This window comes from Podarcis tiliguerta (assembly GCF_965153285.1).
Source record: "Podarcis tiliguerta genome assembly, chromosome: Z".
Taxonomy (NCBI): domain Eukaryota; kingdom Metazoa; phylum Chordata; class Lepidosauria; order Squamata; family Lacertidae; genus Podarcis; species Podarcis tiliguerta.
Window position 1 is genome coordinate 41,543,250 of NC_139553.1, and position 17,622 is coordinate 41,560,871.

Below are 17,622 nucleotides of genomic sequence, written 5' to 3' on the forward strand. Positions count from 1 at the left end.
ACTCCTTAAGAACCCCTTCCCTGGATTCAGAAAGCCTAACTAACTACAGGCCAGTTGCTAATCTCCCTTTTCTGAGCAAGGTTCTGGAGCGAATGGTTGTGGACCAGATCCAGGCACTTTTGGAAGAAACTGATTTTCTGGATCCATTTCAATAGGGGTTTGGGCCTGGTTTTGGCATAGAAACTGCTTTAGTCGCCCTGTATGATGACCTCTGTCTAGAGAGAGACAAGGGAAACATGTCCCTGTTAATTCTTCTTGACCTCTCAGCAATTTCAATACCATCGACCAGGTATCCTTCTGAAGCGACTCTCCGAACTAGGGGTGGGTGGTACCAGTCCTAATTGGATGGTCGTTCCCAGAGGGTGTTACTTGGGGAATGCTTTTTAGCCCTGTGGAACCTTCAAGGGTTCAATGTTATCCTCCATGTTGTTTAACACCTACATGAAACTGCTGGGTCATTTTTATTTCCAAAGACTGCCAGTTATTAACTAGGGTTGAAATCCTAGGCACGTCTGCTGAGGAGCAGTGACACAGAAACATAGGAAGCCGTCTTATAGTAAGCCAGACCATGACCAGTCCAACAAAGTTGATGTTGAAGAATCATTGCGCTGACACTGGTGATCTTTGCTGCTTCCAGTACACTGGCTTTAGTTCGCCTGTCTTCCCAAGTGATGTGTACAAATTTTCAGAGACACCATTGATAGAATCCTTCACGGAGCTGGAGATGGCTTGCCTATTTTGGCTTTTCTTAGTTTCTCATTATTCAGTTCTCCACATCAGTTTGCCAATAAAAAAACAACAATGAATTTTTGAGTTTTTCTCCAATATATGCAATGCATTTTTAATACTGCACAATATTTGGTTGGAGAACTGCATCAAAAATTAGAAGGGCAAATTTCAATAGTCACTGTCTGTTTGCATAATGTTTTTGGGAGGGCAGGTTTGCATTAAAATGTGAATTGAATTTCTCCTCCCATCTACTTAGAAGTAAGCTGTTTTGAACAGTGCAATTTATTTCTGAATGGTGCAGGATTGGGCTGCCTGTCGCCTATTCATTTCCTCCTCCTGAAATTTAGAAGGTAAAGTAATTCTTATCCTAGTGGTGAGGAAAACTTTTGTCTATTTAATTTTTATGATGCTTTGCTGTTAAGGGGCTGGACACTTAAAGTATATATAACTGTTTGCAGAGGGTATGAAAATATTTGTTTTTTCTCCTGTCTGTTTGGAGTGAGTTGACATCCCCTCTATGTTATATGTCTAGCAATCTGTCTATGCCAGAAACCCCTTAATCCATTTCCTTCTTCTGAGACCAAATATATATTATAGCCAGCCCCATTTATCCAGGAGTCTAGACACCCCAAAGTATTTGTCTCTTGGGTAAAAGTAAAAGTGCAGAATTCAGATTTAAATTCACACTTCTGCATTTTTATGGAAAAACCCCTGCTACCGTGGAACTGAAAACTATCAGTGAAACTCTGAAATGGGTTTGATTTCCTCTGGTAAACTTATCTTACAAACCTGTAAGAAATGCTAGAAAGATTCTAAGACTATCCAAGATGCTATTAATGCAACATATTTTGTTTTGCCATGAGAACTCTTGGTTGCCATTATCTGAAAGGTTAAACGGGTATTTCTCATGGGATTTCCTCAACACTGAATGCATGTCAATATCATCTGAATCATTGTGTTCTATTAATTACTTACTCATAGGCTGTGGCCCGACCTAATACGTGGTATATACCGGCCACTTATGGAATGCTACCTAACTTCATATGGCAAGAACCAGTGTGGCACAGTGATTAGATTGCTAGACTAGGACCAGGGTTCAAATCAATTGGGTGGCCTTGTGCCAGCAACCATCTCTCAGTCTATTTACCTCACAGAGTTAGGATGCAGGTGGCACTGTGGTCTGAACCACTGAGCCTCTTGGGCTTGCTGATCGGAAGGTTGGCGGTTTGAATCCCCATGACGGGGTGAGTTCCTGTTGCTCTGTCCCAGCTCCTGCCAATCTAGCAGTTCGAAAGCATGCCAGTGCAAGTAGATAAATAGGTACCGCTGCGACGGGAAGGTAAACAGCATTTCTGTGCGCTGCTCTGGTTTCCATCACAGTGTTCCATTGCGCTAGAAGTGATTTAGTCCTGCTGGCCACATGACCCGGAAAGCTGTCTGTGGACAAACGCTGGCTCCCTCAGCCTGAAAGCAAAATGAGCGCCGCAACCCCATAGTAGCCTTTGACTGGACTTAACTGTCCAGAGGTCCTCTACCTTTACCTCACAGAGTTATTGCAGGGGTAAAACAGGAGGCAGCGGGAGGGGGAAACCATGCAGGCCACCTTGAGTTTCTTGGTGAAATAGTGGTAATAATAAAATAAATGTGGTAATAAATAAAAGGTAGACACCTCATTCAGGTGTACCAACTCTATGGGGCTGAGGCCTCTACAGCCCCTCCCCATGTCCACTGGGACAGGGCTCAGCCCCCCAATCGTGAAGGGGCAGAGGAGGCCTGCTGGTATGTTGCCCTGGGCTGCGCAGCATTGGGAAACGCCCTGCAGACCAGCGCAGCTTGGCACACAAGTGTTGCATCGGGAGGATGCCTGGTCAGCCTCTCCCAAATGCGACAGTCATCACGCACGCAATGTGCATCGCATGTGTGATATCAGCCCCCCCCCTTAATGTTGGGCGTAACTCAGCACCTGTGGCCTCACTGGTCTCAAAAAAGGCTCCACCCATCACTCCCTCTGAGAAATAAGAAGTCAAACCCTCAAGATTTGCAGAATTTTGTTATTTATTTTTTAAAAAAGAAAAGCTGAATGTAGGGTGGGAAGGTGCATGGAAAACTAGAGGAGAGAGGGAAGGGGCATCCTGGAAGAGAGTGACTCAAATAGTGAACAGCAGCACTCCACTCTGCAATATTTTGTTGCAGAGTCCCTTTGTTGTCCACTTGCTGGATGTGTGGATCTGACCATTTTGATTTTCCTGTCCACCCCCCTTCAGTTCTTTACACCTTCTCACCAGTTTGTGATTTTTTTAAAAAAAAATTTCATCTGCCTATTAGTGTGAATTCATCCTAATACCATTTCTGTATGCAATTTTGCCTAATTTTTGCCTAGTGTACCCTCACATAATGCATTTTGGATGCTATTTTCAGGTTTATATGCATTTTTACACTACTTGGCTGCACTGCCCTATTTGCAGAAGGAGGAATCTTGAAAGGGTGGCTGTATTTCGGCTGGTGCATTGTTTTGGAAAGGGAAGATTAGGTAGTTTTGGCTTAAAATGCGGACTGAGTCAAATTTCTCCCTAGCCCTCTTCTTATGACCCTTTTCTAAGGGTGGTCCTTTTGTTTTATTTTTGGTCTTATCCACTGTCATCGTTGCCATTATCAGACAGCGACAGGCAGCCCTGAGGTCTTTATTCCTCTGGCCTCTCTCTGGTGACATTTCCCCAGTACTGTATTTACATGTTTTTGAAAAAGAAGAAGAAGGGGAAGAAGAAGACAAGGTTCATTGATGGAACTCAACAAGGATGCCCATCTGTTTCACTGCAGTAACAGGCTACTTGTCAGAAATCTCAGATCTTTGTCACATAGAAAACAGTTGTCCGGCTTCAGGGACTCGGGATAAATGGATCTGGCTCTCTTGGGCGAAATACAACGTGAGAAATTATCAGGGAGATACTGGGGGTTTGCTGAGGAAGAACCCTGGCCAGAAATCCACCCACCCACCCGCACCCTGGAAACACTGGCTCTCCGGCTTTGATCCTCCCCCCCCCCCCGCCCCGCATCAGGTTTGCGGGGTGGGAGCGAAGGCGGGTGACCGGAGACGCCCTTTTTCGCGGCTGTCGGGTCCCTCAGGGTCAAGCCGCCGGCAACCAAACACCGCCGGCTCTTTCCGCAGCTTAGAGGTGGAAGAGCGCGCGCTCTCTCTCTTTCTCTCTCTCTCAGCCCGCCGCCCTTCCACAGCCAACCGGTCCAAGGGAGGCTCCTGCGACTGTCTCTCTTTCTCCCCCAACCCTTTTAACTCCGGCCTCCTCCTCCCTCCCCCCGCCCTCCTCTCTCCCTCTTCCCCTCCCCTCTCCACGCAGGGGCTGCCTTTTTGCGACTCGTGCGCCTCTGCCCTCGCCGCGTCCCGCCCCCTCTCCTCTCCACGCGTCCCCGGCGCGCTCCTCCCCTCCGCGCCGCCGCCTCCTCTGCTCCTGCCGGCGCCTCTCGTCCCTATCTTTCGCGGAGGCTGCAACGAGCGCCCGACCGCCTGCCTAAGGAAGCCGCCGCCGCCGCCGCCTGAAAGCGGGCATCTGCGCCTCGTCGACCCGGGAGCTCCCTCTCCGCACCGTGCGCCCTAGCCGTGCGCTCCTGCCTCCCCGCCGAAATGACCGCGAAGCTTTGGCGCCCCCGCCTCCTCCTCCTCGCCGCTGTCGCCTTGGCTGCCCTGAGCGGGAGAGGTAAGCAGGATCGGGCTCCCGGTAGGGTAATCCACCAGCCCATCCCGCCCGCGTTGCGCTTTCCCTCAAGTATAGTGGGGAGAGGATCCCCCCCCGGCCATCGAAGCTCCTCTCTCCCCTTCTCTCCTCTCCGGCTTGCCTGAACTAGTAGACCGGTCGCCTCCGTGCTCCTTTTGTGTCCATCGCTCCTGCCTGCTGCTCCTGCTTATTCTTCTCCTCACGTCCCGCGGCTTGGGAGACATACGGCAGGATATGGGGGGCTCCGTGCCATGCTTGTCTGGGTTGGGCTGTCTGCATCGTTGCGCATGATCTCTCTGCCCCCCTCCCGGTGGCTGGATGCAGCCAGGCCTCACGGATGCATATGAGTCCCTCCCGCACCCCCGCTCTGTACACACACACACGAATAATAATATGTAATTGAATTATATAAATAAAAGATCAGGTGAGACAAAACGCATTTGGCTGGCGAAGCGGCTGCGGGCCTGCCTAACCATCGGCGCAGACCCGCCCCCCTCCCCTAACCTCTATTGTGGCTCGCGGCGTGCTCTGCCTGGGCTGCATAAAGAGCTGGCGGGGCGGGGGGGGGGGGAGGACTGCAGATCACACCAGCTTTCCAAGCAAGGGCGAGATTCGGCTCTTCTAAGCCTCCGGGGAAAGGGCCCCGCTAATCCTCCAGGGGATGGGTGGGCGTGACAAATCAGTTCAAACTGCGTTGGACTGAAACGTACCCAAACGGAGAGCAGGAGCTGGAGCCTTTTGTAGCCTCGTTTATCTTTGCAGCCCTGTCGCTCCTGTGGGACTCATTCACCTTCCACTATTACCATTGCTCTCTTTTCTTTTTAAACAGCAGGGGATAATTTCTGATAAACGATCACAGTGCACCCAACCTGTCTTTCGGGCATCCTCAGAGGAGGGGTGGTCGGGAAGCCCCCAAAATAGCGCCTAATAGGAAATCTTTCCCTTACTGGAGAACAATAGATCCACCATGAGCTTGAGTGAAGCCCAGCAGCCCCCGCCCCACTAGACTGGGTTCCTCCTGTGTGGGAATGTGCCTGCTTTCATACCTCCCCGCCCCCCGCCCTGTGCTCCAAAAATATGCTTGAGAATAAATATATTTTCAAATCTTGATTTAATCTCCACTTTGTGAGCCATTAAAGGGGGCTTCCTCCATACTGACCTGCTTTTCTCCTCTTAAGTATTCCTCCTCTTAAGACACGGTATGTACAGCATCTCATGTTTCTGTAAGCATTAGAGAGGTAGGAACACATGTATATTATTCCCCTCCCCATTGACTTAAATAATAGGCAGTTTTGTCAACTACCTCTGTATCAACTGACTTGACATAGAGAAATGCCAGTACGGTGCACGCCCTCCAGTATCAAAGGACTGTAGGGCGTTTGAGGGTCTGCAGTTTAGCTAATCCACACACCCCCATGTTCTCCTCTGCGTCACTTACCACTGGTTCATCTTATATCCCCAGTGTGCCATACAGGTCCACTTCAGCTCATACAGATCAAGGATCTTATGCACATTTACCTAGGAATGAACATCATGGTCTGGCTTGCTTCTGAGTAAAAAGCATGTGTCAGATTGAGCTGTAAATTTGAGAGCCGAAGTTGTCCCAAATTTTTGTGTTGTGCCCAAATAGCACCAGTGGGACAAGGAATACGGGTTATTAGTAGAAACTGTTTGGAAGAACTCTCTGCAGGTAATAATTGTTTGGTCTGTCAGCTAGCATGAAATGTCACAATTCGCTTTAATGTTTTGTTTTTTTAAAAAACTGCTTCAGGATGAGCTTATGAATAGAAGGCGTGTTATGTTTCACATATTTTGGTGTATATGTAAAATGGTTCATCAGTGTACAGTTAAGTGCTTCACAACTGGAACCACTCTTAGGCCTTGAAATAGTCCTGTGGGTCCATTTGGTACAGAACTGGCAGCTACATCACCACCATCATCATCATTATTAATTTATGACCCGTCCATCTTCTAAGGTCCCTGGACGGGCTGCCACAATCAAAACACAGTGTGAAAAAACAGTTTGAAACAACTTACAATCACAGAAATAAGGTGGGTCCCAAAAATACACATCTCAAGTGTCAAAAAGCCAAGAGTCTAGAGGTGTGTCTTCAGCATATGATGAAAACTGTACAGTGAATGTGCCAGGTGGACCTCTGGGGAGAGAGGTCTACAACTAAGGGGCTACTACAGAGAATGCCCTCTCTTAGGTGAACAGCCCCCTAAGTTTCAGAAGGTGGTAGAACAACCAAAAGGGTCATCCTCTGCTGATCTTAACACCTGAGAGGATCTGTAAGGAAGGGGAATATTTCAGGTGTTTGAGGCCTGAGATGTTTAGGGCTTAAAACAAGTTGCTTGTGTTTCTGAATCTCAACCATAATGATTGACATGGAAACTTGCAGAACATGCCCAGCGTTTGAGATACACAACAGTTGGATTAGACCAAGGGTGGCTGTCGTGTGGCACTCCAGATGTTGGTGGACTACAGTTCAGTCGTAGAACACCTGCTTTGCATTCAGAGTGTTCCAAGGTTCAATCCCCAACATCTCAAGTTAGGGTTGGGGGAGGCTCCCTGTCTGAAATGGGTAGACACCACTGAGCAAGATGGGCAATGAATGGTCTTACTTAGGCCACTTGCTATGTTCTAGCAGTGCCCATCATTCCTCACCATTGGGCATGTGAGCAGGGGCTAATGGAAGCTGGGAGGGGAGTTCAACCACATTTGGAAGGCAGCAAGGTCTACCTAGTTTGGTATTTTCCGCTCAGTAGTGGCCAGCCCGGTGTCTCTCAGAGCTTTAAAAAAAAAAAGGATTTTGAAGGTGATGGCCTGAATAGTGGGGTGAACAGACCTGGGAAGGTGGATGTTCTATTTAGCCTCTTGCCCATGAATTTGTCTAAGACTGGGAACCAGCGACCCACAGCCAGCATGTAGGGATGATGGGAACGGCAGTCCAGCAACATCTGGAGGGCATCAAACTCCCCATTCTAGGTCTACGCTATCTAAGCTAGTGTCGCTCAATTTCTCATGTGCAGTAGTAATGTGGAATCTGTGGTCCTCCTGTTGTCCTTGGGCCACAACTCCCATCATTTCTGACCTTTGGCCATGTTGCTGTGGGGCTGAGCCCAGTCACATCCGAAGGGCTTCACACCTGTGACATACAAGTCAACTTTGTGTTGTAAAAAAGAACCATTTTCTTCCTTCCCAGTCTGTTTTGCTGGGTGGACCCAAGTTTTGTCATGATAGAGAAGTTGACCACTTTCTCCTTCCACCATTCATAATTTCATAAACCTCTGTTGTGTTCTTGTCCGCCCCCAGCCCTGATGCTCTAGCGTTTCTTCATAAGAAACAGATTCTTGACCAAGAGCTTAAAAGTGGGGACTTCAAAACCCATGATGGGGACTTGGAAACCTATTGAACAGCCCTGCTGGATGTGCAAGTCTGAGAGATAGGGAAGCGAAGATGGTCTACAGAGCTAGTTCACTGCATGGCTTTCTAAAGTTTGTTCAGCCTTCAAACCATAGGAAAAGCTCTGAAGGTTACTCCAGCCAGGTTATTCTCCAGCCAGGTTAAGAGCCTCTCTCCTTACAGCAGGTAGAATATTTGGATGAAGAGGCATGGATATTAAACATTGCAGAAGAACTGTTTTTTAATTGTACCTCATAGTGGGCAACAGATTAGTAGAACTGGCATTTGACATCCAAATAATTAGTTGCATTTCCTTTTCTTAGTTAATACTTTGCTAAATTATTTCTAGTGCATAGCACAGGAAGCATCTGAAAATCGGAATCAAACTTTGTGTGGGTCATTTTTTTGTTTTTTAAAAATCCCCTTATTCATCTCTGTCCTTCTGCCAGCTCCAAAGCTGCATTGCCTACCTAAGCTAGTTCTTTTTCAAACTGGCATTTGTTTTAAAAGTACACAAAAAGCAAGGGGAAAGCTGACTGTGTAGACAAAGTGGTAGTAAACAAAGGAGAACCAGTTAAGCTAACAACAATAGGCAGAATCAGTGAACTCCCCAAAATGGGTTTTCATGGCAGATTAGGAGAGAGTTCACTAAACAGAATGAAATGGACTGGCAGGGAATTCCTTGCACAGATAGATGTTCAATTTGGCTGAGGAGTCCAGTGGGATAAAGGCATGCTAAGTTACTCTGGATATGTTAAATATATAGGTACACCTGTGTTTCCCCTCCAGCCTAATTCTGTCTCGCTAAGCTTGCAAACAATTCCACAAACAGTTGTTCTTCCACTGCAATACAGAAGCAAAAACCAACTTCAAGATATGCTGCCAACCCACACATAAACAACAAAAGGTGTGGTGGCACATCAGAAGCCTGAAATAAACAGAGGTGTGAGTCTCTCCAAATTTATAAAAACATTGGTCTAGATGCCTGGAAGCATCTTGTATATTGCAAGTAGGAGACTAGGTATACAGTGGAACCTCAGGTTACAGATGCTTCAGGTTACAGACGCTTCAGGTTACAGACTCTGCTAACCCATAAATGCATGGGGCCTACTGATAAGACCCCTCCTGGATTTCTCATTACTTCAAGAATTCATATATGGCTTAATTACAGTAATGCTTGATCAGTGCGTGGAACTGAATATGGTGAAAATAAAAATGAGTTAAAACTATAAAATCAGAATTCTGTTAAAATTCCTGCTGGAATAAAAAAAATGCATTCTGTAGGCACCTGAAGTTCAACAGGGAAAGGTCCCATCTGACCTCAAGTGGAAGGTCGTGCTATCACAGCATTGAGCAGTTCATGGGTTCATAAGGGCAGTTGACTGGCTGTTGGCATCCGTGCACCCAAACCATAGGGGACCCCTAGCAGTGACTCCTCCAAAGACCTCAGTGATCAGGCAGCCCCTGTGTTATCCTGAACCCAAGTTGTTAAATGACATAAATTAATACAAGAGCCTGGAACCTCACTCGGTAGTATATGGGGAGCCATTGCAAGTGTTTGAGAACTGGAGTTAACGTGCTGGCCATAGTCTGCCCCATCAACAGGCTAACTGGAGTGTTTTGCACCAGCTGGAGCTTCCAGACAAAAAGACCGAAGGTGGTCCCACATAGAATGCAAAGCAATGTTACTTACTCTTCTACGCTGGTGTTCTTCAACTTCGGGTTCTTATATGATGTTGGGCTATAACTCCCATCATCCTTGACCATTGGTTAAACTGGCTGTGGATGGTGGGAGTTGTAGTCCATCGTCGGGCGACCAAAGTATGACTCTCCACCATTGCAACCTGCTTGGTCACCTGCTTCTTGCTCTATCGTAGAGAACAGTGGTGGTAAGAAGGAGGAGCAGGAGGTCCCCTGCCTGCTTGCTCATTGGATTTCTGTCCCGCAAACAAACAGGTAGAAGCAGTGATGATGAAGAGGAACTGGAGCCAGTGACAATGGCTGGAGCCTGGAGCCAGCAATGGGTTATTTACAAACTAGGTTTAAAAAGCATTGACAAGAAACACACAGTGATATACAAAAGGAGGAATGTTAGTCAGAGGGATACCTTTTGGTGCTGCTAGAACACTGAGATTGGAAAATAACCTGCTGGGCCAGAGAGTGCTTACATTTCCCTTCCTAGTCAGCTATTCTCACCCCAGTACATGCCAGCTGGCCTGAAAGCGGAAGTCGGCTAAGCATGCTTCTGTCTGTACACCACAGACCCAGTTTTTACCCAACTGCTACAGGATATCGTAAGAGCCTTTTTTGAGTCTTTGGGTGCTTCCTGTTTCCTTTCATAGCTCAATTCATAGTACTGGTCTCAACAATTTAAAGGCATATATTGTCTGGGCTCAGGGTATCTAAAGGGCCGTTGCCTCTCATGTGGGACCTACCTGGTCACTCTGGCCCTCAGTGTTGGACGAGCTTTGAGGAGCAGTGACTTGGTGCCCAAGTCAGAGACTTCTCAGTGGTGGCTTCCAGGCTGTGGACTTCTCTGGTCTGGAAGGTTCTCCTAGACCAGTGATAGCGAACCTTATTTACTTATTTATTTACCTATTGTTTATATGTTCCTTTGCAACACCTTGAAGCGATTTATCAATAAAAATACCAACAATTAAAACAGTTTCATAGATTAAAACAAAATAATTTCATATACAGTCATGCCTTGGTTTTCGAACAGAATGTGTTCCTTAAGGCTGTTCAACTTCTGAAACATTCGGAAACCAAGGCGCGGCTTCCAATTGGCTCCCGATTGCGCAGGTGTGCCGGAAACAATAGCTGAAGCCACATTGGACTTTGGCTTCCAAAAGAACGTTTGAAAACCAGAACACTCACTTCTGGGTTTTGATTGTTCGGGAACCGAAATGTACGAGTACCAAGGCGTTCAACATCCAAGGTATGACTGTATTAAAAAATTTTTTTGAAACAATTTCACATATAAAAGGAGATTCAGTTGGAGGGCCGTATTTCCTTTGGGGGCCCCCACATGCCTCCACTAGGTGAGTGGAGTTCATGTATGTGGACAGAATGGAAGGATAACAACATTTTAATTTAATTTATTTTTTTTTAAAAAGACTTCAAACCATCCTGAAAAGTGTCGTAGAGTTGGAAAGGGATTTCAGGGGTCATCTAGTCCAACCTCCTGCAATGCAGGAATATAAAGTTAAAGAAAAAGCACAGATATATTGAGGACCACACAAGGCACCCTAAAAGCCAAGGCCCTATAGGCTATGGCAGAACAATCATTTTAAAAGGCATTTACGTCTTTCTTGAAGGCAGCAGTTGAGTCAGACAACAGTGAGTGGGGCATTCTACCCCAGAGAAGGCTCTGCTTTCGAGTGACAACAATCTGGCATCCAAAATGCTTGATGATAAAGCACTATTAATTGTAGCCTCTTAAGCCTCCTCTCAAAAAGCTTATTTGGCGTTTGAAACTAGATGGGAACGCTCAGTTTGTCATGGTCTTTATTTGCTTCAGTGTTCAGGAACTTTAAAATAATAACAACATTCCATTCTTACAGAAGCCTTTTAGTGGGTGGAGCAAGGGTCAGAGTAGAAAGAGTTAAACCAGGAGATACCTACTGGCATAGCCACCACTAACCAGAAATGTCAGCTTCCATGCCTGTTCCAGCAAGGTGGACCATTCTTTGGCAAACAGGAATAATTTGTGGGCATGGATGACCATCTACAGCCACTGTTGGCATGGAGCTAGGAGGACCTGCCCAACTCAGCCTCCAACCATCCAAACCCTGGCAAATAACTCAGCAATGTGCAGTCACTGGGAATGCACATTGTGTGGGAAAGGAGGAGTCTCAACTCTGGGTTTCCCCTCGCGATGTGGGGATGGGTAGCATTTAGGAATAATTAGATTGGAGGGAGACAAGTGTCGTCGTCACACCCTCCAAAATCAGAAGAAGCTTTTTGCTGTCATCTGCCTTGGGAGAAAATGGTGGAATGTGCCTTTGCGTGGAGGGGGGGGGGGGTGAAGTCAAACTGTTGGGAGGTTGGAGAGAAAAGCCCCTTCTAAACATGGGGAGGCTTCTGGAGAGAATTTGTGGGGGTAGGAAGGGTCAAGGTCTCCTTCTCCTTGCGCTAACCTGCAAATGACAGGCACACATGCACGTACCAACACACAAAGGGAAGAGGAATTGATTGCTTAAACCACTCTGGGACTGATAGCTCTGTGAGTGAGGGGAATAGGGGTCTCATAGCAACTCTCAAGGGACGCGGGTGGCGCTGTGGGTTAAACCACAGAGCCTAGGGCTTGCCGACCAGAAGGTTGGTGGTTCCAATCCCTGCGACTGGGTGAGCTCCCGTTGTCCCAGCTCCTGCCAACCTAGCAGTTCGAAAGCACGTCAAAGTGCAAGTAGATAAATAGGTACCTCTCCGGCAGGAAGGAAAACGGCATTTCCGTTCGCTGCTCTGGTTCGCCAGAAGCGGCTTAGTCACGCTGGCCACATGCCTCGGAAGCTGTATGCTGGCTCCCTCAGCCAATAAAGCGAGATGAGCACCACAACCCCGAGTCGTTCGCAACTGGACTTAACTGTCAGCGGTCCTTTAGTACCAGTAGTACTACAACTACTATCAGTACAACAGTACAACAACGACTACAGTACAACAACAAGTACAGTAGTACTACAACTACTAGTAGTAGAAATGGAAGGGGTTGGATTAAACAGTGGCCTTCCGCTGGTCCAGCTCCCGAGACACGCCTCTTGACTCCCAACATGTACCATGGGACCTACTTTCACAGATTCACTTTCGATTTATACTTAATATGCCAATGAGGTACATTATTAATCCTTAAATGAAAATTCACAAAGCGATAAACATAGTGTTACCTTAGTATTACTTCTAAAGGAAAATTGTTTTTTCTCATCCAAAAGGCTGAGAAGCTGCTGAAAACCGGTGATATTTCTCTCACAGTTGAGTTTCATTGAGACGTCTCAGAGGCATGTTTGTTCTTCCAGATTTTATTCCATTGAGGGGTAATATTAGAAAGGCTAACTCACAACTCATTTTGTACGACTAAACTGGTTTTTTGCTTTTGCTTTTCTTCTGAGTGTCACAAGCCTTGCTCTCAAAAATAGATGGTACCAAATGGCAGCTGGTGGATGATTGCTTCATTTGCCGATTCTGGGTATTATTTACTGACTGAAATCCAAAACCCTGGTAATGTTAGTTGCTGAAATTGCACTTTTAAAGGTTGTGTCACAAGAGAGCTCAGTGAATTGTTTCTCATATCCTAATTCCACTGACTCTTGTGTTCTCAGTGAATAATGATTGCATTTGCCCCGTACAGTATGCTCATACAGATTTGTTTTTTAGTTTGTGTTCTGGTGAGTTACAAGGGAAGAATTTTGCAGTGAGCTGCATGTGTGTTGGTGTGTCATGGAGTAGAGTTTAGTGTGTGGAGGAGGGAATTTTCTGCATTCTCCCCACCACAGCAGACAAACTCCTACAGAGTCACTCTATTCACTCCTAGAAGGTGAATAGAGTGTCCCTACCTGCTAGAGAGCTCCATCACTAAAAGCATACCTATAGGAAGGTGGAGCTTACAGTTTGCCAGAAATACCTTTCTTACTGAGAAACGTTGCCTTTCTTCGGCTGCTTTGCAGTACTCATGGAAATTGATAAAATGAGAATGAATTCTAGCCTTGACGCCACATGTAGTGGCCAGATGCATCAGGATTTTGACTTGGCAGCAGCAGTTTTGTCTTGACCCACCAGCACGGCCTTCCAACCCACATGTGGGTCCTGTGGTTAGTAACTCTGGTGGGGAACATGTGACGTTCTTTCTGAGGTAGGCTATCTGCCTCTGGTCTGTCCCCCCCCCCCCCACATCCAGGGAATGGTTTCAACTGGCTGGCTAAGCCAGGTAGCCAATGGGTCTCAAACCCTCGGTGAGCTAGGGACTTTCCCTGCATGCGAAGGCAGGCTGTGTGGCAGATTGAGTGGATGAGAACCTGCAGTGAGTCCAACAGTCAAGAAGGTGGTTTCTGCATGAGCTATAGAGGGAAGTGAGGGGCAGGTGGGGCTTGTCAGCTTGGGAAGGTAGCCCATCTAGAAGGAAAAACTGATCCTAAACTCTGCTGCCTTGTGGCTATACTAATTCAAGAGAATGGAAGTGAGCCCCAAGGAAAAATCTGTACCTGCTTCCTTGCTTGACATCTTTGGGAAAAGAAAAGACCAATGAGTAAACACTACTCTGACCTGGAGTGGGGTCCCTAAAATGGTTGGATGGCACCTTGTACGCCTCCTTCCGGCAACTCCTGCAGTCAAGATGGAGCCAAACATCTTACTTTCCTTTGTTGTCTGGGCAGTCCAGGACCTCCATGCACACTGCCCAGGCTTGCCCCTCAGAGGGTCAGTGTGGTGCTGCTCACACAGGAATCAACAATATGGGACGCCGCAGTTATGAGTTACCAGTCTCTGCAGCCACATTGAATGCTGGGATTCTCCAGTGGTTTGGCTTCACCGTAGAAGGTGAACTTCATTGTCTCTTGAGACAAGACAAATGCCAACAACTTGCATAAGAATAAGTTGCTTCTTCTTCTTTTTAACTGCAATGGTGTCTCCCTTTCTAACAAAACAATTTTAATTGAGGCGATTCAACGAACAGCAAAATCCACTTCATGTCTACTCAGAAGTCAACTCTGGTTTCATTCAGTTTGGACGTGCCCCCAGGTGTCTAAACAGATTTGTCACCTAAATGTTGCATTGCAGGTGGTCCTGAGGATGCTTACTCCAGAAATGACTAACCCCAGGGCAAGTGGGTTTAGGGTTGCATCCTTAAAAATCTAGCCTCCACTTCCGTTCTGTAAGGGCACTGGCAGCGTGCCCCACTTACTTTAACCCCTTAATGGTTATTCAGTGGGAGGGTAAAGAGCCGTGGGGTTGTTTCTATTGATTTTCTTTTCTCTGTCTACCCCCACACCTTTTTGAACAAAAATGGGACTTTATTCGACCAATAAACACGAGACACAGCTTTTAAACTAACATAGCGGCTAAGACCTGGTGGAAAAAAACCATACGAGTCAAATATTTCTATACACCAAAGCAGAAAGGTAAAAGGGGAGGGGGGCCATGGTTGAGAGGGATTCAGCAGGAGCTTGCAGTGTTTCTATTGATTTTCTTAAGGCAGCCATGGCCTTGCGACCCATAGCATTGGCCGATCTGTGGGAACCACACAGTGGAAACAGGATTGGAGCTGTGCTTTTCATCTGGGCACCACTCTGTCATATTTATAGTGGTAAATGACTGTGGTGTCTCAAGACCCTTGAGTGTGTTCCAAGATGACAGTGAGAAGTGTTGTATTTATAGATCACTTCACTTCTGACCCAGAGTGTGAGTGTGTCTTGCTAGTGGGGAGCATGCTATGGATCAGCCTTCTGAAAGTCAGAATTAGGGTGGCTTGCAAATCCATAGAAGGCACTATACATCTTTTAACAATCCCTTCTCGCACATCCTCCTATTTCTCATTTGTGATTGAGAATTTTTAAAAATGGCCAACATTTTAAACATTTTGTATACTTCCTTTCCTAATTGCCTGGAGGTGTTTTTAAGTGCACTGCAGGTGAACACCGCTTTAAAATAACATAAATCAACATAGTGCAGAGGACAGAGTGATTAGAGTTGAACCTGGGAGACCTAGATTAAATTTCTGTTTGCTTTATTTTGGGCTGCTATCTGTTGCACAGCCTAGCCCACCTCTCACAACCTTGCCCCCCCCCAATAACCATCACTTTATTAGTGCAACAAAGTGAGTACTCCCAAGACATGTGCAAATGGATCTGCATTGCCTGAGAAAATAGTCCTCTCTGTTGAGGGAGTGCATCTTCTTTGCAACAGGAGCTCTGAAGAGAGGCAATATCCTTTCACCAAGGAGGAGACATGGGTTGTGGGTTTTGCAGATGGGACATCACTACAGCCGAGATAGACAACATGAAGCTGCTCATCATCTGTTTGGTATCTTCTGAACGCCGAGAGTTGGCAAAGCTGATGAATGAACAGTAGACAGCTATCCAGGCACACCACTCTGGCTTCAGCGACAAGCCACACATACTGAAAATCATTCCCAGTAGATTCATGTAGTCTGGTGTGGGGTCTTCCAGGGTAGGGTTGTTCTCTGTGGATGGAGGTTTGTATCTGAGAACGCGATTTGGCCGCCACGGGTCCATTATGTTGTTAGCCTCGTCTGCTGCACAGAGGTAATGTTTACATCAGCTGCTCCTCCCAGGTTTGACTCTGGTACTGCCCACCGCTGGTGTGTGGCCCTCAGAAGGTCATTCAAAAGGGAATGTGGCCCTCAGACTGAAAAAGTAAATGCCTTTACTAGACCAGCAGCAGATTGAGGACAGTGCCGGCTGTTTCCGTGCACAGGACGCTGAGCCGAGGGGAGTACCAAATTGGGAAGGTCCATAATTGATAAGATCCACTTGGTGGCACCAAATTTTGGCCTTGCACCATGTTATGAAAGATTGCCAGAGTTTGTCCCTGGCTAGACTTAATAACTGCTTCCAGCCATTGCAGGCAGTGTTGGCCCAGAATCTCATTCTTGCTTCCTATAATTTGGTGGGTTGTCTTGATGAATAATTCAAGGAAAATTTGAAGAAGACCACAGCTGGAGAGTCCCTGCCAGCCAGAGTCAATAAAACAGAGCTGGATTTTATTTAACAATAAGACTGTATATTCTGCCCATCAGTCAAGCTGCCAGAGTAGTTTGCTATTAATTTTTAAAAAAAACCCACAACAAAAACAATTTGATGCATAATTAGGAGCTAGAAGCAGCAAATCTGTAAACCAGCTTAAAAACAGACATACATACATGGAGTGGACATTTTGAGAATCAGGGATGCTTGACTGATTTTAGCACCATGGATTGCAAGGGGCCTGCTCTAACAGCAGAATCCTAACCATGGCTACACAGAAATAATTTTTCTTATTCTTATGCATTCTTATATCCTGCCCTTCCCCATTTGGGTTGCTCAGAGCTGCTTGCAACAAGTAAAATCTCAGGTTATATATCTCTAGTAATACCTATTTAACGCACCAAGGCTCTTCAGGAGTTACAGAAAAAGTGAAGTCAACATGTGAAGGAGGGCAGTGGAAGTGAGCACTTTGGTCTGACTGCCATTTCGTCCACCTTCCAGCTTGTGGAAGAAATAAGTCCTGTATTTGTGGACAGGTACCTCCCCAATCTTAGAAACTTGGAACGCAAAGAGAGCATTCATGAATACAGGAGCTTCTGCCACATCTGTTTGGGGGAAGGTCTGTAGCTCAATGGTAGAGGGCTGGCTTTGCATGCAGACGGCCCCTGGTTCAGTCCCTGGCATCGTCAAGTATCGCTGAGGGACATTCACTGTCCAGAACCTTGAAGAGCTAATTCCAGTTAATGTGTACCTGAAGAAAGTACCCAGTGTTGCTTGGGAATTCCAAAGAACCCAGACAATCAGTGCAGTTTTGGAAATCCCTGGTTAAAACCAATGGATCTCTGAAAGATTTCACCCGCCATCTTGATTCAAGATGGTGTCCAGAAAACCACAAGACAGAAAACCTGAACCATGATGCTGAGTTTGATTACAATATTTTAAAAGGTGTCCCAAATAGTAGACAAAGAGACAACCCTCTTTTCAAAATTTACAGTAGGTGCTGATCTAGCTAGACCCAGTATAAGGCAGCAGAGTCCAGATGCTTTGGACTGCAACTCCCAACAGC

The 17,622-nt window shown here is 46.4% G+C and overlaps 2 protein-coding genes across 4 annotated transcripts in view; one reads left to right on the forward strand and one right to left on the reverse strand.

The window, feature by feature from the left end:
- The first annotated feature begins 3,808 nt into the window (after positions 1-3,808).
- The window catches only part of CD99L2 (CD99 molecule like 2), a 67,134-nt gene continuing 53,320 nt past the window's right edge, over positions 3,809-17,622 (forward strand). Inside the window, exon 1 of one of the 3 annotated variants that reach the window (XM_083422360.1) lies at positions 3,809-4,439. In XM_083422360.1, coding sequence (XP_083278486.1) covers positions 4,367-4,439 — 73 coding nt within the window. In that variant the 5' untranslated portion in view covers positions 3,809-4,366. The remainder of the gene's footprint in view (positions 4,440-17,622) is intronic. The other 2 variants (XM_083422358.1, XM_083422359.1) reach the window with 2 other exon arrangements.
- Positions 15,756-16,089, reverse strand: LOC310668989 (PAT complex subunit Asterix-like). The gene has a single exon (XM_083422374.1). It carries the CDS (start codon positions 16,083-16,085, stop codon positions 15,783-15,785), a length of 303 nt encoding a protein of 100 aa, XP_083278500.1. The 5' UTR covers positions 16,086-16,089; the 3' UTR covers positions 15,756-15,782.